The sequence below is a fragment of the Bolinopsis microptera genome, chromosome 4 (assembly GCF_026151205.1).
Source record: "Bolinopsis microptera isolate Bmic1 chromosome 4, MBARI_Bmic_1.0, whole genome shotgun sequence".
Classification (NCBI taxonomy): Eukaryota; Metazoa; Ctenophora; class Tentaculata; order Lobata; family Bolinopsidae; genus Bolinopsis; species Bolinopsis microptera.
The window spans coordinates 10427592-10449512 of record NC_087075.1 but is presented as its reverse complement, the minus strand read 5'-3'; the positions used below and the strand labels follow the sequence as shown (position 1 = coordinate 10449512).

The 21921-nt window shown below is 37.2% G+C and overlaps 1 protein-coding gene across 4 annotated transcripts in view; it reads left to right on the top strand.

Moving 5' to 3' along the window:
* Positions 1-21921, top strand: part of LOC134813948 (uncharacterized) — a 45316-nt gene that overhangs the window by 7317 nt on the left and 16078 nt on the right. The window contains exon 1 of one of the 4 annotated variants that reach the window (XM_063821896.1): positions 17759-20227. The exons of 2 other annotated variants lie outside the window; for them this stretch is intronic. In XM_063821896.1, the coding sequence (XP_063677966.1) occupies positions 20204-20227 (24 nt within the window). In that variant the 5' untranslated portion in view covers positions 17759-20203. Of the gene's footprint in view, positions 1-17758; positions 20228-21921 lie in introns of those variants that run through there. One more of the 4 variants, XM_063821895.1, reaches the window with a different exon arrangement.

Here is a 21921-nt window from a genome sequence, read left to right as displayed (position 1 = left end):
TGTTGCTCTGAATTCCTGAGTCCATTGCTGTTTTAACTGTCTCCTCAACCGCGGTTTTAAGCAGCTTTAGCTGTTCGTCCCTTTTTTATGAGCAGCTCGCTCTGCAGCTCATTAATTTTTGCCTTGTCCGCTAGCGCTTCCGTTTTGAAGCACTCGATGGTCTCCATCATAATGCTCATCTGCGTCCTCTGCCGTCGAACGAAGTCTACTGCATCGACAAGCCAACCTGACAGAGTCTGTTTATTCTTAAACATGATCTTTTTACGGCTAGAGGAACCAATGTCCCGTTCGTCCATTTTCAGTTCTTTTCCCAACTTAATGAACCATCTAGCAACGCTGCTTTCCAAATCTTCCTGGCTATCATAATTGAAATCCTGCATATTCCCCTGCAATCGGGTCATATTGAGTTTATCCGCAACAGTGTACTTGTATAGACATAGTAATGTATACGGCGTACTCATAACGCAAAGGCTAACTGATGCACGGTAACAGCAAACTGAACGATAAAATAACTGATAAACGAGAGCAGCAGATTTGACACATAACCTACTCACAAATACTCAGATTCAATAACCTTTACTATAGTCTGCGATTAATTTGTTGCTACAGACGTGCGTGAAGATATCTTTCTTGGGGAATCTAAGGCGACCTTATTTGTGACCTGTTTATTTGTGACCTGTTTAATTCAGGCCCGATTAGATCCGCGTCATGAGACTAAACCTGTGTTGATTAGGGACAGGTAGGTAGCCAATCCCAAGCAATTCCATCCCTCTTTGAATGAATGATGAGCTGTGCTAAACAGTGCTAAACACTGATTGTTATCTAAATAATACTGATCATTGTCGCTATAATGTATAAGTCATAAGATCTTAGTCCAACATAATCAGAGCCATCCATAATTTGGGCGGCGCACAGTTTGGTCTAAGTTAGGGCCGCTGAGGTGATCGTTAAAATTTTATTACATGTCTTAGATTACAAATATGAAAAGGCCATAAGATATTCAGTGCGAGACACAATTTACTTTCCTCGTTAATAAGCTCTACCTTATAGGACGATATTTGACCGAACATTGCATGAGCAGACTTAATTTTGAACGGACATTAATTTCCAATTCTAGCAGAAAATTTTTCAATAGATTTTTGATACAGTATGAGTAAGCAAGAAAAGCAGTCGTTCTAACTTTATAAGCAGTGAAAATGTTGATATAATTTAGTACAATGAAAGATATTGAAATTTACCGAAATTAAAAAATAGTGCATACCCTGGACAATAATTTTGTAGTGGAACACCTTTGTAAAAATATGTCGACATACTTTGACTTGGACGGAACGTAAACGGACAATCTTCTTTATTTGAAAGTGAATGGCATTGAGCTTCTAATTAATGTCAGCAAAACAGTGATAAAAACAATCAAAACAGGCTGCAGGCAGCAGTAACCAGTAGCAGCAGCAGCAGCAGCAGCAACCGCAGACACCATGACGGTATAAAGTCCGATAAAGTAGTTAACAGCTTCATTTTCAGGTGCAATTAAAGCTAGAATAATACAGCAAATTCGCTGTTTGCAGTGATTTGGAATTTTTACAAAATAGCAAATATACAAATGTACAGCAAATCGGACAAACATATAAATCTTGTCGCTTCGAAATGAGGTTTCTCTCCAATTTCCTCCAAAACGGCGGTTGCCATAACTGGAAGTTGAAGCTCTTCTTTTTCTTCTTTCACAATCAAGTTCCTGCTCCTGTCCTCCTCTGCAGCCACACTCGTTGTTCCCTTCTTCAACTTTTTAATGCTGCAGATCGTACCATTCGTTTTGTTCTTTTGTACAGCTGCACTGAAGCTCTGAATTCCTGAGTCCATTGTTGTTTTAACTGTCTTCTCAGCAGCAGTTTTTAGCACCTTTAGCTGTTCTTCCTTGTGCAGCTGGCCCTTTACTCCGATCACTGTTTCCTTGTCTGGGACTGCGAGCGGTTCTGTCTTAAAGCACTCGATGGTGTCTGAGCTCGGGTGAGTGATATTCACTGGTCGGACAGCTGTACTTGGTATTTTCCAGCTAACTCTTTTTGCTTCGAAATGAGGTTTCTGATTCTCCCCGATCTCCTCCAAAATGGTGGTTTCCCAAGCTTGAAGCTTTTCTTCTTTTTCTTCTTTCACGATCAAGTTCCTGCTCCTGTCCTCCTCTGCAGCCACACTTTCTGTTCCCTTCTTCAACTTTTCACTGCTGCAAATCGTACCACTTGTTTTGCTCTTTTGTACAGCTGCACTGTAGCTCTGAATTCCTGAGTCCACTGCTGTTTTAACTATCTTCTCAACCGATGTTTTAAGCAAGTTTATTTTCCAGCTAACTCTTTTTGCTTCGAAATGAGGTTTCTGATTCTCCCCGATCTCCTCCAAAATGGTGGTTTCCCAAGCTTGAAGCTTTTCTTCTTTTTCTTCTTTCACGATCAAGTTCCTGCTCCTGTCCTCCTCTGCAGCCACACTTTCTGTTCCCTTCTTCAACTTTTCACTGCTGCAAATCGTACCACTTGTTTTGCTCTTTTGTACAGCTGCACTGTAGCTCTGAATTCCTGAGTCCACTGCTGTTTTAACTATCTTCTCAACCGATGTTTTAAGCAAGTTTAGCTGTTCGTCCTTGCGCACAAGCAGCTGGCCCTGGAGCCCAATCACTTCCGTCTTGAAGCACTCAATGGTCTCCATCATGGTGCTCATTTGTGTCCTCTGCCGTCGAACGAGGTCTACTGCATCGACAAGCCAGTCTGACAGAGTAAGTTTATTCTTAAACATGATCTTTTTACGGATAGAGGAATCAATGTCCCGGTCGTCCATATTCAGTTCTTTTCCTAACTTAATGAACCATCTAGCAACACAGGCCTCCACATCTTCCTGTTCATCACAATCGAAATTCTGAATTTTCTCCTGGGATCGGGTCATATTCAGTTTATCCGCCATAGTGTACTTGTGTAACTGTAGTAATGTATATACGGCGTGCACACGCAAAGACTTTTTTGATGTTAGAAAGCGTGTGTCAATGCCGAGGAAAACTTTCAAGAAATGGGTTGTATGGCCGCCCAAAGTCTCAGTAACATCACTTCCACCTAGGAATAAAAATAATAAATTGTGAGAAGTGTAAAAATAATCGAAAAAAACTGAATCTATCGGAACGGTCGATTCAAAATAAAAAACTTTTGAAAACACTTTTTTAACGATTCTAGTTTATACTTTTCAAAAAAAATTCGAAAGTTTGGATGCTTTATTTAATTTTTGATAATTTCAACAGTAGGTATTTATGTTTTTATTAGTGAATTTAGTTACGAATTTATTTTAATTTAGAAATTGAAGAAATGAAACAAGTGATATCAATCTAGCAAGTGCTAAAAGGCTAAATACATTAATATTTATACATAATAAATACATTCATAAATCAAATTACTGACGCGGACGCAAATTAAGTAGTAATAACTAGTTGATCATGAATCAGTCAATCGTTTTTTTATCGTTTAAAACGGAAAAAGTTGAAAAAAAAACATTTTTAACGATCTTTTGAAAAAAAAAATAGTTCTCAGCTATAAGCCTCGGCCTCCCTTTTTTAATCAGAATCTGACGAACTGAAGTTTAGCTCGGAACAGCAATCTTCACTGGTCGGACAGCCGCACCTGGCCTCTTAAAACCAAATCTTGTCGCTTCGAAACGAGGTTTCTCCTCAATTTCCTCCGAAACGGCGGTTACCAAAACTGGAACTGAAAGCGCTTCTTCTTTTTCTTCTTTCTCTTCTTTTTCTTCTTTCACAATCAGGTTTTTGCTCTTTTCCTTCTCTGCAGCCACACTTTTTATATCTTTCTTCACTGGCAACTTGAACGTTTTACTGCTGCTGACCGTACCACAGGTTTTCTGTACAGCTGCGCTGTAGCTCTGAATTCCTGAGTCCACAGCTGTTTTAACTGTCTCCTCAACCGCAGTTTTAAGCAACTCTAGCTGCTCGTCCTTTTTTACCAGCAGCTCACCCTGCAGCTCATTAACTTTTGCTTTGTCTGCTAGCGCTTCTGTTTTGAAGCACTCAATGCTCTCCATCATAATGCTCATCTGTGTCCTCTGCCGTCGAACGAGGTCTACTGCATCGACAAGCCAACCTGACAGAGTCTGTTTATTCTTAAACATGATCTTTTTACGGCTAGAGGAATCGATGTCCCGTTCGTCCATATTCAGTTCTTTTCCCAATTTAACGAACCATTTAGCAACACAGGCCTCCACATCTTCCTGTTCATTTTTCTCCTGGGATCGGGTCATATTCAGTTCATCCTTCATAGTGTACTTGTAAGGATAACGTATACACGGTAACAGGAAACTGAACGATAAACTAACTGATAAGCGAGAGCAGCAGATTTGACACACAACCTACTCACAAATATTCAAATTCAATAACCTTGACTATAGTCTGCGATTAACTTGTTGTTACAGACTCTATACATGCCTGAAGATATCTTTCTTGGGGAATCTAAGGAGACTTTATTTGTGACCTGTTTATTTGTGACCTGTTTATTTTCTTGAGACTAAACCTGTGTTGATTAGGGCCAGGTAGGTAGCTAATGCCAAACAATTCCGTCTCTCTTTGAAGTTTGAATGAATGGTGAGCTGTGCTAAACAGTGCGGACACTAATCGTTATCTAAATAGTACTGATCATTGTCACTATAAGATCCAACACAATTACAGTTTCTGTAAATTTGAGCGCTAACAGAATCAATCAGAAGTAAGAGGGCTTCATAACTGAGATTAATAGTCATCATGGTTGTTGCAATAAATATGTAATGAGTATTGGCGGAGAACTCTACAATTGTACCACCTATAGGTCACCAATCCTTGTTAACTGTTTACACAGCTGTCAAGCTGAGGTCGTTTGTCGTGCTTATAAATATGCAATAACTGATGTTAAAATACTGGCCGAGGACTCGGTCGACCCCTGATAGTACTAGTACTAGTAGCTCTGCAAGTACCACCTATATCTAAAATTCAAATAAAATAAAATCTAACCATGAACCAACGCAATGCACCTTGATTTTGATGAGTTTAGGGTTTAACAATAAATCCTTGCGTTTCACAAGAGTTAGCAAAATAATGTGCTATGAGCTTGAAAACATCTCTTATAAGTCGCATTTTGTAACGTTAAATGTTCGAAATTTCTGGCAATCAACGTCGACGGTCGACTATTGACCTCCACTGAAAGTATCCATTTATAAACATGTATCTTACGCGGATCTGAATCTCAATCAGAAGCTGAGATACTCTATAATGTGAATCGTGAAATGGTACTCGCAGTAAAATAGGGCGTGGTCCAGAGAGGTGCTTTACTAGTGAGAACGTGTATCCGATTTAATTTTGTTATTTATGGTCTGATCTGATAAGTCGAATTAAATTTAAAAATTTCGCCGATGTTGAATGTTGATATGTAAGCAGTGTTGTTGCCAAATGCAGGACTGCAAGTTCATTGTCACAACAACGTGATAACATACCAGAAATTTCAAACATTCAACGAGATATGCTAAAATGTCATTACTCAACTCAGCACATTAATTGCATAGTAGTTAGCCTTTGTAATAAGTAATAACGGTAATTAATATTATATACAACATCGTTACTTTTTATGTTATTTCTAATTGTAATATTCCCCGCTATGCTGACCTAATTTGGAGTGCGAGTGCAAGTGGTGTGACTTTTATTTTTTATTAAACTCTATTGTGTATTGATTAATCTGACTCTAATTTCTCTTCAAAGACTTCACAAGTTTTGTTTAAAACCTTCCATATCAATATTTTACTGTACTTTTTCAATTTTTGCGTACTAGTACATGCAAATGTACATGAAAATGTACGGTATCTACTTTTACTACGATTTCTACTTTCAATTCATACGATTTTAACATGTTGTATTTTTTAAACTCCCCATGGCAACATAGTTGAATTCGCCAATTGTCATTATCAAGCCTTTGCAAAATGCTTGCTCTTTTCTTGTTTCTTCAATAAATGGAATGCTGCCCATTTGTCAGTTAGTGCATTAGTGCATTGATTCGAACAATATAGATACGATTGTTGCATCCAAATTGGCTATTAATTGCTTGCGATCCAACCTTGATTGTAATTGTTGACAAATTTATTATCAATTTTGAATACCTAGATCATTGATATTTTTCTAGACAGATAAATTCTAGGTAAGCAGCCTGTCAAATGTTTATTCGGACTATTTTTACCGTTAGTGCTGCTTACAAGTTACATCAGTAGTATTCTAATTTCTTAACTGTATCCCAGATATACACATGAACTGTTTAACTCTAGAACCGACCTGCTTATAATGTAGTTTAGCAGCTTCATTTTTATAGACACAGATACATTTTAGTGATCTTCAACGAGACCAGTCAGAATGAATATTTTCAGCTTTAGGCATGCAGAGTGAAGACGTACAGATGATATTCAAATGATATTCAAATAATCACGTACCAAGAAATATATAACGCGGTAGCATTATATTTCTGGGTACGTGATCATGATTTATAATTATCATCACCACGACACCAAGTACCCAGAAGTAAATACATCCTCCACTACATCCACAATATCCACATGGTTATCCGCCGTGCAAAGTCAATCTGCATCTAAAAGAGAAGACGAAATTAAATGAGACCAAATTTTGAATCTTTATAGACATTACCACAGACGATTGCATTAAATTCAATGCTGTTTGAACGATTTGACTCTCCTTGACAGATGCAGAATATCTGTATCATTACATTTATTCCCTGTTTGTCGGGAATTGCTAAGTCACTACATGCTCAGCAGATTATATAAATTTGAATATTATGTATTAGAGTCAGGAAACTGGGCATACCCGGCGAAGTGGAGGTCTCTTCATTCCTGGCACATGACGCTGTACGGTACTATACGAGTATACGGTACTATACGGTACTTTACGGTGTTTATGGTTATACGGAACATGATTCCATATTTACCACCTAACATGAGTCTATAATAATTAGTATAATTGACTCAGTCTCTTTGATTATACTAATTATACTAATTCTTATATTCCACAGCCCATCCCACCGAATAGAATCGACGTACGTAAATGTTCGGTTTATTTTCGCCTTGTTATTGTTATTTTCGTCATTTTTACATATTATTCCAATTAATCCATGATATCAACGTCTCAATAAATCCCTAAACTACTCAGTCTTCACAGTTAATTCATCCCTCATCACCTGCATAGTGCATATGTTTCAAGGTTCATTAATCGAATTAAAGGTCGAGTGGAGGTCGGGGTCATGCCGTCTAAATTCAATTTTATCATGTCATCGACATCAGCCAACACGGACGAGGAAGTGCACCTCCACTGCTGGTGATCTGGATATTGGCGGGGAAAATGAGGAGGTTTCTTTGTCACGTGGTCATAATTTGGGGTTTTTATTGGTCAATGCTGGATTGATCGATCGCTTTCACGTGCAATGCTGAATGAACGTTAAACATTTTCCACCTCTACACCAGTATTGAGATTTGTTGATGACAACTTAACAGATGATTCTTCATTTTGGTACTTGACTTTCCCATCGGTACTTGACTTTTCCTTCAGAGAGCGAAAAAAGAGAAAGCTTACTCTTGCAAATAGTAAAGAGGAATTCTCTGCAAATGTCATTGCATTTTATTGGCATGCATGTTGTGTCAATAAGTAAATAGTACCTATTCTGAAATTTATTCTGAAATTTATGGCACCTATCACTTATATAATGTTCAATGTTCATGAAAAACACTTTTCTCTGACTGGACCAATGCCTGAAATTCCTTAAACAAAATTACCCCAATTGCCGTGAACAGTCTACAGAATTTGTGTTGGCTCGTAAATAAGTTTCTGCCTGCTTAATAAGCACTCCAACTTCACCCCTCGTTCATTGACAGCTCCTCTTTTCTCCAGCAAAAAAAACAGGTTTCACGATTTGTAACTCTATAGACCACCCCAATTAAACACTATCTCACTCAATTTAACTCACTCTGATTTGCAAAGCCTGCCACATTAAACCAGACAAATTGGCTGATGAAAGACAGGGTCATTGAATAAATTCCCGGAATCTACTCTCTGTGGCGAATGATACCGGTGACCCTACTTACTTTCAAGCCAAATCAGCATGACAAAAACTATTAGACGCCCGCCTGACTCTACCTCACCCTCCCCGGCATCCACCCAATTTACTTATCATGGCACTAAGTACTCTAAGTACCCTGTAGGGCAAGATTCTCTCACCATAATGTAGAACTAGTCTAGTTATTTGCAGCAAGTTTTGTATAAATTTACCAAACCATCGACCCTATCATAATAGCATATTGTAATGTTCTGTAATGAATTGGGATCCCGGATACTAGGTCTCGATAATTAATTAGTATTGAGGTGCAACCTTCAAGGCTAATGACCATAACATTATATGGGTTTATAACATTACGGGTCTAGGTTTTAATCATCTTTTTGCATGGGCCCAATAACACTAGTATAGTAACCCTTCTCAGCAATCATTGAAGAGGATCCGGCCGTTATGCAGATTAGCACTATACTAAGCACTATATTAAGCAGTGGGGTAATACTGGGTTGTACAATTGTATCATGACAATGTAACTATAAGGTAATTTTGCAGATGCTCGTGTCTCGTGGTTGAGATTAAAGATGTAGTTACTATATCTGCATATTTGCTGTATTTTTTGTTACACTTGTACTTTTAAACTGTAGAAACCTTTTTCTAGCACCCCTGAAAGTCTTATTCTAGTCTTATTCTAGTCTTATTCTAGTCTTATTCTAGTGACATTGAGAACCTCATCAAAGCATTTCAAATTCAGGATTCTTACACTTTGAAGAGCAGGATTGTAAATATTTCTCTATTTGGCGATATTTTCCGGACTTTTTACACCGACTGCAATACCTTACGAGACATATTTAAAAGGTATACCTAATTCTGGTGACCTAAATAATTAGGGACCGAAAATATGGGGTTTTTTGCCGCAAACCAACTCATTTCGACATTTCGTACCCCAAATTAAATCATGGTATTTGGGGATTTTTTTCATTTCTTAATTTTACAAAAATGAAACCCAATATTTGCGAAAATCAATAAAATATGAAATTTGAAAAATCACAAGTCAATTTCCTTTTGATCTTCTTGATCTTCTGGTTCAGGGACGTTTCTCTCTCCAGTTTAGTCCCAGGTGTAATACTAGTGTTCATTTGTTAGATGAATCATATTGATAGCTTACTATAATGATAGTAAATCGACAAAGTCATAATTAAAGAAAATATGTGAAAAATAATTTAGAGGAAAAATTATGGTGATCTAAATTTTGGTAGTCCGAAAACATGGTGTTTTTTTGGTAAAAATGTATGGACGAAAATATTAGTTTCTACCAATCACAATTTTTTTTGAAAAATATTACCTGCTTTGGTAGTAAAATTCTTAATTTCGTTTAATTTTTAAATATATAGTTTCAGTCTAGTACTTTTGGTCCCTGTAGTGGGATACGTATTTGTCATGGGTCCTCTTAGCTCTACATGCCCTGACACTGGACCCTGGCACGAGATTTGATGAGAAGGAGGACCTTAATTATCTGAACCTTAATTATCAGCCCATGCCTCCCACATTCGGGAGCCTTGTATGTGTTATTTTACTGTACCAATGGATTCCATCGTTTATAAAGCTAAGCTTCCATTTAACTGCTCTATTTACTGATCCGCACGTTAAAATACGTAAAACGGTTTAGAAAACTTGCTTACAAGTTCAAATATAAGTAATTGTGCGGTAATTATGCGGTTATTGTGCGGTAATTATGCGGTAATTGTGCGGTAATTGTGCGGTTTTTCCACTGTTTTATGCTAGTTACCTGTTAACTGTTACCACGGGTGACTGGTAATGTATTGATTTGACATGTGTCGTTTATACTGCTGTTATGCGGCGTGTAGTTTATTAGTTCCGTGAGGAGACAAAGGAGTTTTACACTATTCTTTATTTATAGTGTGGTTATATTGTTTGGTGTTGTAGTTTTCCTAATGATAAGGTGTATAACTATAGTGTATTGGGCAATTCTTTACTCCTTCATATTATGCTTGATTGACAATTGGGCATTGTCAACCAAGCATAATCTTTTAATTTTTTTAGAGTTAAATTTTTCTCCAGAGGAACAAATCTGCTGGGATCAGTGTTCATGATCCTTTTGAACTTTTGAACGTTCCCGGTGCAAGGGGTTTAGGGGTTGGAACACACATGGTCAGTATCAGCCTCGAAATTTTGGATTACTACTATAATCTAAGTAAGCTAACTAAGGTAATTAAGTTACATTTATTACTATTAATTTTTAGTGTTTCTTCGAGATGCATCGTTTGGTTATCTTGGGTCGAATATACGGCAATTAATACCATCATTACTGACTTATCGATTTCATACTCACCTAGCTAACACCCATCATTATATCATTACCCATCATAACAGGTAAGACATAGTTACAAGAGTAGAGAAATAAAAGGTTGTGAGACATGTTATGTAATGACTGTTTGTGTGATCGTTTAAGTTATTGGTAAATGCCATGAATGATATTGCCAAGCGGATGGACACATTTTTCAACTTTTTCTCGCCATTATCCTTTTCCTCAGTTTTATCGAACATGCACTTCTCTTCTGAAGGTACCTGTTTCATGTTAGGCCTAATTCTATGCATTGATGGATGATTTCCACGCAATTTATAATGCAACAATTGCACTTCAATTCCACTTTCATTTCATCGTTTTGTTTAATTGTTCAAACATAAAGGTGTTTACCACCGCTCATATCCCAGCATGACAGCAGTAAACTAATGCACGTTGTCATTATGATTGCATGCATAATATTCATTATGATTATTAATGTTTTGTTTACATCGGGTATATTTTAGATGTTCATTCGTCATCAATTATCTAGCAAAAGCTTCCCTTGATTTGATTATAATATGCTTATAATTTCATTAGTAAGTTAAGAAGTTGATACACGAACAACGCGTACAGATCAGTATTCCTAAAAGAATAGATTGTGAATAATATTGGATATTTTTAGTGGGAAAACATGGGGAGTATCAGCAATTCTACATAGTTAATGACTGTGAGAGAGCGACTTCATGGGCGAGTAATAATTTACAATTACCCGCTACTGTTCATAATTAAGGCCGTTCAAAATTAGGGGAACTAGTATGCAACTATAATCTGCCACTAATTGTAGCAACGCTGTTGTCGTTTAATATGTAAAGTACTTTGTATTTGGGCTATTAAAATTTGGGCTACTACAATATGAGCCGTGCACAGTTCATTCAAATCGGGGGTGATAAGGAAATCCTTCTCTTCAGGAATCAGGAGGTCCTATCGGCGAATTTTTATTAAAGGTCGGTTAGTCAAGGATTATACGACAAACTTGAACACTCACCTTTTCTTTTAGAGTTTAAGTTGGTCATAACCTTTTGAATTACGCAAATCTAACATGTACTGAATATATCCTGATTGCTGATCAATGTTCACTTCTCATCTCAAAACGGAGCAAGGAGCTGTAAATATTTCCTGGAAATAAGCCCTAAGGGCGGAGGATCTCCAACCAAGGAGTTGTCTACAATGGCAGCTTTTTAGCCACCAAGGGAACAGTTGCTAGCTCACGTGACACCACACGTGCCACAAACCTTGGCCTGTCTGAACCTGTCGCACTAAAATACCAGCTTTACCGTGATACTGCTAACACTCTTTACCAAACTGTAACTGCTGGGTCACGTGACCAGACCACCTCTGCCTGGTTTCCTGACACTTTTACCGTCCGTTGACTCGTTTGTACTTACAACTTGCCACGTACAGAAGAGCAGGAAGGTAGCGCGTATAGTAGCAGTATCCTTCATTAAATTTATATAATATTTACGGACCACAACCGACCGTTCGTCGCAGGACCAATTATAACAAGGATCTGATGTAGTGCACTAGCTAGAAATATAAGTTAGAGGAACATAGTCCGGGTTAGATGCAGACAGGGTTCGGGCAAATACCGGAGTTGAATCCTTTTGGAACGGAACGTGCCAGATACTCAGGACGATCATATTTTCTTATTTTACGGGTTGAGTCTTCTTTGCTTCGAACTTTGTGGGAGTTGAACTTTTTAGTCGGCTGTTTTAGTTTAGTATTTGTTGGGCGCTTGCCAGGAACAAACACTGAGTAGGGTACTAACTTTAGTTTTTAGGTGAGTTGACTAAACGATGATGATGTGGTATTTAACTTCAGTTGATATATTGTCAGTATAGTTCTAGATAAATGGCTCGATATACTGAATACTGTTAGACATTAGACACTGGTCTGTAGGCTTATAGACAGTAGACACAATATATGTTTATATTTGATGCTTCTTTGACTTAAGCATCGTATATAAACCCATCAAAGAGTTGTCATGAGTCATAACGGCTGTAGTATGACGTATGATCATAATAACCTCATTGTTAGAGGTATAATATAATGGGATAAATACACTATGATAACAATGTTATCGCGCTTAAACAATAAACAATTTAGGCTAGGTGTCTCGTTAAGGTTAATTATGGTTTTGTCTAGGTGACATGTACCTTATCGCTTGTAATTAAGTCTGCATTTGGTCGGCTAAAATCTTTTTTTCCGTTGATTTTTGACGAATATTTGATAACTCGGCCATTACTTTTGAATCGATCACAACAGTAGCAGATAGGAAACATGAAGCAATTAAGAAATTAATTCATTTAAAAGTTAATGCTTTGAAATAATCGCATTTATTACAGATAGATAACATTTGAATGAGAGTTTCATGGAATTGGAAAAAAAAACATGCATTTTTCGTACGCTTCGGACGTGTTATTGCAGTTAATAATTTTATGAGAAAAATATGATAGCTAAAAAATATTTGATCGGCAAAAAATGTGACTAGCTTAAATTAGGTGGTGAAATTATTCATCAGTGAAAAATGTAAGCGGCCTAATTAAACATGGGCGTGACACTGACAGCCGCTTGTGGCGGCCACGTTTTACCCTTTAAAATGTTAGCCGATAAGCCATAAGGCAAATCTTACTTTAATTTGACTTTAATTTAAAAATTCATTCCTACGGGTTTAATTATTACTACTCAGTAAAACTTTTTACGGTTTTGACAAAATGCCATAGAATCGGGAGAAAACCTTCATTCTAGTTTAAGACAGAACATATCGATGCCTACTTTGAGACAGTGATGCACGCCGGTTCATTTTTCGCCAACCGGCGGCGGCGTGCCCAAAATGGCCCGGCGTGGCGGCGTTCGGCGGCGTGGAACATAATTTTGTCAAAATTTAGGTTTGAATTTCCACTTTCCAGGCCCACAAAAATTGTGGCGTACGTGCGTGCATGATATAATGATGTAATAAGTGTGGTTTTTACAATTATATTTGGTGGTTTTTACAATTATATTTAAGAAAAATCAAATTCTTAACATTGTCGTTGGACAATTTGGATCTCCTAGAGTTCAAAATCAACCCCGACTGGCTCCATACTCTTTCTATTTCCTTTCACGCCACGCCGACTTGAGAGGTATCGGCGTGGCGGCGTGTGAAAATGTGCCGGCGCGGCGGCGTATGGCGGCGGCGTGCATCACTGCTTTGAGATTTTATCACTGGGCTTAGGTAATTTTTTGTCTGTTATGCGCCGACCGTGAAATAATTCATCTCGATGAAAGGTTATAGGCACTCAAGCTCTAATGACTTGCATTGAACCCAATTAACAACAAATTAAAGATTTTCCAGAATATATAAGTAATAAGGGCGAGCTCCCAACCTGATCATTCTCATGTCACTTAATTATGGTCATCGCCTGTTAAGTGCTTATAAGCCAGCGTTTATTTGGGAAAAACGAGCTCTTACGCAAAACTAAAAGGCAATTTTAGCTTTTTTTATGTCGTTTTTCACGAATTATGATAAGGCTTTAGTGGCGCGAACAAGGCATCTTCGTTATGTTTAATATCCAGTTTTAAGTCAACAAAATACTTGTTTCAATTCTGGTAAGCAATATTTGTCAGTGTCTCTCTATCAAACGCGTCAAATTGTCCAACCAATTGAGCTGTCATTGCTTTTTTTACATACGGAAAAACATTTTATTTGCTACCTTAAGGCCAATAAATTTTGTTTACAATAAATTTGGTTACAAAAATTTTGGTTACCATAATTTTTTAGTCACCAATTTCGCAAATTTTTAGTCTACAACAATTTTAATCACATTTTTTGACTTTTCGAGACCATGTTCCATTTCATTTATCTGATTTTTCCATTATTCAGCTAGTAATTTTTCGGTTTCGCATATCTATTCACACTTTAAAGTTTAACGTCAGGCATGTTGATTAAATGATTTGTTGCAATAAAGAAATAAAATCTGGGAACATTCTAACGATGAGCCAACATTACATCCATAAGTTATACATAACATAACATCAAATTTCTTATTTCATGCAGTAGGAACAGCTGTGTACAGTTAGCGATATTTAACGGTTTATTATAACATATAACAGCGATTTTAAAGGCTAAATTCTAGTTCTACTTCAATGAGTTAAACTAGATGCAAATAATGCCTGATGGGAAAAGGAAGTAAGAGAATGTGAAAACATAGAATCAGTGGATTACACATGTATATTTTTTATTTTGTATAATAGTCAAAGTAGTTCGGCAGTACGAACGGTGATGTCATTATTAATATTAATGCTTTTCAAACAAAGTTACAACGAATTCTTCATGGAGTGCATCCTGGGTTTTGACAGGATATGCCCGTTTAAAATATTTCCATCACGTTACATTACATAATTCTCAATAAATGTAATAGATTTTTAGTGTTGTAATTAGTAATTATATTTATTATAAGCAATGTAAGCTCAATAATATTCATTTTATATATGCTCTACTGAAATTTTGGTCTGCTTTTGAAAAGTTTAGTCTCAATAAATTTGGTTTACAACAATTTTGACTAAATTTATGATAAATTTTTTGATTCCACAGTAACAGTTCCATAGTTCTGTTAATGTACTGACATGTCATGAAATATTAACTAAATGCACGTATATATACATGTCATATTACATGTACCTGTTAAAGCAATCATGCGACGGCTATTATGCTTACACAAAGCTTTTTGTACCCATTTGTGTACTGATTTATGTACACAACAACAACAAGTTGTTATCTACAGCTACACAAGATGACCACGAAACTTCCACCCCGGTCTGTACACACGTGTCCACCACACTAGATATTTATCAAATCTAATCACAGGTGCTATTACCATGGCTGAATCGTCAAAGGGGACCTGTATCAGTACCAGATAATCGGTTATCGTACGTCTATGAGGATTGTTAACTAAGTACAGACCTCTTCATCACACGTTCCTTTAACAACTCTCACGTGACCATCCAACAAGCAACACGTGCACATTTAACGGTATTAAACAATCAACTCGTGCAAATCTAACAGTATTGAAAGCACATACGATATACTCCTCAAACAAGCTCACGCGTCACGCCGTCACTCACTCCAAACCACGTGTCACTCACTCCAAACCACGTGGTAAGTACCTCAAACCACGTGTTACAAACCTCAAACCACGTGTTACAAACCTCAAACCACGTGTCACTCACTCCAAACCACGTGTCACTCACTCCAAACCACGTGGTAAGTACCTCAAACCACGTGTTACAAACCTCAAACCACGTGTAACGAACCTCAAGGTGTCTAGAATAGTGTCGTTACAAAGACAGCGGTGGCAAGTACCATTACGGTATAATAACTTGATAACCCCCACCTGAAGTTGGTAGTACCTTTACCCAACAATGGGGTACAATTTTATTAGTGGCATGGTTTACTTAGTTCGGGTGTTTGATAGTATTCCCACTACTTACTGTGATGGTAATGTTATTAATATTATTATTAATGTTATTATTATTATTATTAATGTTATTGTTATTAATGTTATTCATATTGCAGGTCCCATTGTGTGATTTATTATACTAATTAAATGGGGGTATCCTCTGTTTTATTTATTTGGTTATTACTTATTTGGTTATTTATTTTGGTATCTTAGCTATATGTGATAAAGTGAGTCGCTTTGATCTTCCTTGTGCATGTGGTGGATAAAGATCAGATAAAGAGGATGTGTTGCTTATATAGCTTCCAATAGAAGCGAGCAATTCTATACCTCTGTCTTATCTACTGATTTCTAATATTAACCAAGATGTAGCCAATTTTTGCCAACGTTAACTTTATTCTTCACATAGCCATGTGTGTACTTACTGGGCCGCGCTCAGCCTGTCATTCCGCCTAATCTCTATATGTTTATGAAAATGATAGCCTGAGGTCCCCAGGTAATGTGTGTAAGCGTACTGCGCTTGTTTCACAAGTAGAAAAATAGAAACCTGTGCCGCCTTCGGCGGTCGCGCGCTACTGCAAGCGAGAGGGCCCTGGTTAGAGCAAACTTTATTCATAAATTACTTCTTTGTCGTATTTCAATTTTGAGGAATGAATGTTACAAAAGACATTTATTCTTATAAAATTTTACGGCCAATCCCAGCTTTCCTAATGGCCTAGTGACACAAAGCTCAGAATGAAGTATACGATTCATAAAGATACTGGATAAACGTCTACTTCTAGGGTTTACAAGTTAACGTTATGCATAATTAATTATTATTATTAAATATATGAAAATGAAGACTTTCGGATTGCATGTTGCATGCTCAGGTTTTTCACGTATAAACAGAAAAGCAGTACGTACTACCTCTCCACGATGGCATATTACTAATAGTATTAGTAATACTATTACATTGTTAATTAAACATGAGCAAGACCGTCGACGATCAGTCCAACGATCGGCGCGCGTCTTGGTAGGTTATAAACCTACAAATATCTGCTCAAACACTGCCATTAAAAACAACTTTGCGGTGGATCGTGCCCGATAGTTTAAATAACTCTGACTATAAGGGGCATCATTGTAGGGGTATGCTATATATTATATATTGACACTAAAATGCTTTTTGTTGGTTTGAGACTTGTCAGAAAACGTTTTATTTTGTCAAGACATACAATTGCGCTTCATAGTTAGCAGAGTGCAGACCGAATTCTTAACAACAATTGTGTTCCATAGACTCACCGCAATTCCAGTCGCAAGCCTGGGACCACTACTAGCATAGTCACAACATCTACAAAGCTGCCATATAGCCTGACTGACAATTTTCTCGACTGACTGACAATGTTTCTTCTTTTTCCCCATTTAGAATACAAAGATTAGTACATTTTAGCTTATGATTAATATTATATTTTTACCTATAGTTTACTTAGATAGACTCTAACTTCCATCTAAACGCGTGTTGAACATATGAAATAACTTGACAGTTACTTTCAACAGATTTGCTCTAAGTGGTGACACTCACTTACAGTGGTCGTGCCAGGTACCACTGTCAGACCCTGGTCCTGACACGGTTTAAACCTCGCACTATCTTTCCAGATATCACGAGGTCGCTGAACTAAATCGAATTTGTCTCGCCTACTAAAAGAAAAACTAAGTTTTTAATGTCTGAAAAATGTCAGTTTATATTTTATATCAATGCTAGCTGACGCTGTAAAAGCTTATTTTAAAACCTGTTTAGGCTATTTCGACTAAAATTATTAGTCCATGTCAACACTTAACCTACCTCGCACCATATCACCAGTCTATGTCAACAAAGCAGTATACCATAGTTCAGTAGCTGGGTTAAGAGCATTCGTCAGCTGGGTTAAGAGCATTCGTCAGCTGTGATTTCTTCGTGTGTTTTCAATGCCTAGTTTAGATTAAGGGTCTTCACTATAGTATGTTCAGTGTTTTGCGATGAAGTCTTCTTTGTCTTTCTCTTGGTCATGAGCTACAAAAAACTTATCGGTTGACATTTTCTTGGCGATGTTAATTCCTTTTTTTCTCGAATGAATAGGACCATATTTCATGGATGATGCTATAGTTGTCTCTTCTCCAACTTTTGTCTTGGTTTGATGTCAATAGTCCTTGCACTTGGCACTCGGCAGTTCACATGGACCAAATGCAACAATTTCCCAATAATATGGAGGTCAATAAATCAATTCAATTTATAAAAACAATGGTCTTTTATGATTGATAACACCGGTTTTCACAACAATCATTTTTCCCACAATCAGACAACTAATGACCCTGGTCCATACCTCCACTGTCTACAGTCTGCTAAAGTAGATAAGATATTGCCTTCTTTTGTGTTCATGTGTGAGAGCTGGTCTTAAGATCACTATCCCTTTGTATCCATCGTTGATTCAATAACTATGACATAGGCTTCTCCGAGTCGCAGTTTAAGGAATAATATATCGCCATGAGTACCTGGTGAAATGAGAATAATGCACGTACAACCTGTTGTTTTTGCACGTGCAATCTGTTATTTTTGCACGTGCAATCTGTTGTTCAGCAAGGATAACGCACTTATGGTTAATCCGAGACTGTCACATGATTGAAAAAGCAATATGCACTATATATGTTGGTTTCATTGTCAGAATACATAATTTCGTTTTATCGCGAGACAAATTCGAGCAAGGTCTTTTGACAAGAAATGGTAAGTACTTTTGAGCGAGGTAATTAATAAATTTAGCTCCAGTTGAGCCTCCACGATCAAATGATTCAATTGAATTATTGATTTTGTCCGAGTTTCATCGCTTCAATGGCTTAGTGTTTCTATGCCTATGGATTGTAAAATGATTGCAAATGCATTATATCGTAATTAATTGTGTAGTGTTTGGAGTTTGAGGGGCAGCATCTTGATTGGATAATGAATAGTGAAGGAATGGACAGATCTTTCTAATTTAGGCATTTTATGGTTTCTAATATGGTCACTATATCTGCACTTCAAGTTGAATCATATTTGCTGCCACACTTCAAAACATCCTTCACTTCTCGTATGGAATTATTAACTAGGTTCACGTAGACTTGCTCTTACACTCACTTCTTAATCATTATTTAACGTTTCTGACACTTTTTTATATGAAACTTTAAAATGTAATTTATATGTTTCTTTGGCCCACAGTTGCCTAGAGTTGCCTAGGGTTCTACAACAACATATCTATGAGTATAAGTATAACTGGTCTGTATTTTTGTCCTAAGATGAGGTTGTCATTAGATTGTCCTAAGCTAAAGGTATTTCCTAAGCTAAGGTTACTACAGCTTCAGCAGCAGATTTTCATGTTATAAATTGAGGGTCTACAACAGACGCAGAACACAAATGCTTTAGTTGTAAATTTGTTCTTGTTAACACGTACGAGAATAGTAAAACGCGTAAACAAAGAGACTAATCACACAGAAATTACGTATGGTAAACAATCGTATAACTCACCCCGTGGACGCCGTGGTTGCTGCCCATCCCATGTTCCCTCGGGAAGTAATTACAATTTGTCAATTTTATCAAATAATTATCACTGTGGACCTTTGTTACGCTACAACCGTGTTACACTTAAATTTCGGCAATTGTCCTCAATTTGGTGGTCTCTTACGCATCTCTAATTTCCTCTGTCTAGAAATACCTCTTAAGAATAAATAGAGATCAAGCAATGGTGTCTTGTTTTAAGATATATCTTGGAGTTTAAGCATTTCTTGAGAGTCATGCCTTGCGCATGATTAGTCATGAATAGTCATGAATAGTCATTGTCTCATCGTGTTTTAGGATTCATCTTGACCTTACGAATTAGTAAAGACATCATTTGAGGTCGAGCTGCTTCTTTCGAGTGTGCACTGTGCATAAAGGCTAGTGAATGGTTGTTATATAAGTATATACTGGTTTTATTCAAGCTAATGACTGGTTTTATGCTCGCTTTTTACTTGTTCCTTAGTATTTCTGCTCGCTAGGGACTGGTTTTCTCAGTAATGGTCCACTAAACGGTTTACTCTTCTGATAGCTCCCTGTTAAAGTGCACTGCATTTCTTCTCGACCCTTGTTTGCTTCGTTCTAGTCGTTGGATACTAAATAAGTAATACTAATTTTACTAGCTTCAACGTGGTGCAGCTTCTACTTGATTCTGTTTTGTGCTTGGTTCTAGCGTTTATTTACTCCTAGTACTAGATACTTGATATCATTTGGCCAGTAGACAATAGGTTATTAATACCACGTGATACAAGATTGGGAGGATATGGAGAGGATAAGCGGTATTGAGGTGAGTTTAAAAGCAGCTATACTTAATACGGGAATTATTATTAAATCGGTTTAAATTTATAAATTATAGAGAATAAAAGAATCAAATACTTAACCAATTAGTGAAAATAGCATATAAATATATTATTTTCACTACTTATTTCATTTCATAATTGGTTATTTATTTGATTCTTTTATTCTCACAGTATGCAAACTATATATGGCCATAACACAGCAATTCTGTCCAAACTCCAAGTCCAACCAATAATTTCCATGGTAAACCGAGGGACGGGCCTATAAAGCTATAATCAAAAGTCTTCATTATGGTTCATTAATATTGAACAGTTTATTAATTGCGTGGATGGCTGAACCCAGACACAAAGGAAAATTCGAAATTGTCCCACATTCAAACGACGATTTGGCGCCCCCCTAAGACGGCGCCCCCCTGCACAGCGGGGTCAGCAGGGCCCTTCGTTACGCCACTGGGAAAGGCAATGAATATTTAGAGAGAACGCAACTTTGTAGAACTAGATGAAAGTGATCCAGGGTTACTGTTCAAGTATCCAGGGTTATTGGTATTTCAACAATTATTCTAATGCTCTCTATCATTCTTACTTTCGTTCTATCACTCTGTTTCGTATCACATGACTACTTCCTTAGATCATCTTACTATCCAGTATCCATGTTATCATGCTATCAAACATCCCTTTTTAACTCTTCTCAAACACAAAGAAATATTTTATACCAAATTTCTGAGTTCCCATATACCTGATTAGGCTTTATAGCAGTATGCACGTCTACAACACTAATAACAACACACATGGCTATTAGAGTAGACCATGTACAAATTGAGGAGAATACACTACTTTCTTGACTCCTTCATAATACTATAATATGAACCCTTGACTCCTTCATAATATGAACCCCCCCGTACTGTCACATCTTTTAACGTGTGTACATTGTAAGAGAAACCTGTACTGACAGACAAATTTCAAGAGTGCAGATCAGTGCTTTGTGCTTTAATAATGGAAATGTGCTGATTAGTGATTAGCCGCGTTTATTCGTCACGTTCCGCTGCAGTACCGCCAGTTGGTACTTAGGTGGAACAAAGTTATGCCCAGTTGGTACTTAGGTGGTACTAAGTTATACCCAGATGGTACCTACGTGGTACTAAGTTATACCCAGTTGGTACTTAGGTGGTACAAAGTTATGCCCAGTTGGAACCTAGGTGGTACTAAGTTATACCCAGCTGGTACCTAGGTCCTAGGTGGTACTAAGTTATACCAAGTTGGAACCTAGGTGGTACTAAGTTATACCCAGCTGGTACCTAGGTGGTACCAAGTTATACTCAGCTGGTACCTAGGTGGTACTAAGTTATACTCAGCTGGTACCTAGGTGGTACTAAGTTATACCCAGATGATATCTAGGTGGTACTAAGTTATACCCAGATGGTATCTAGGTGGTACTAAGTTATACCCAGTTGGTACGCTAGGTGGTACTAAGTTATTCTTTGTGTGATTTGTATGTACTTAGTCTTAGTGCCTAGCGAATGGTATTGTGTCTAGTTCTTCTAATATTCAATTCTTAATTTTATTATGTAATAATTTGAATTTAATTCGGGTCATTTGTTCAAACTATAAATTCGACAGAAATGTCTTCCGCGCCGTATAGCATTGTAGCCTCATTAATCGGACTAGTCGATCGTTTTGTAGTGAA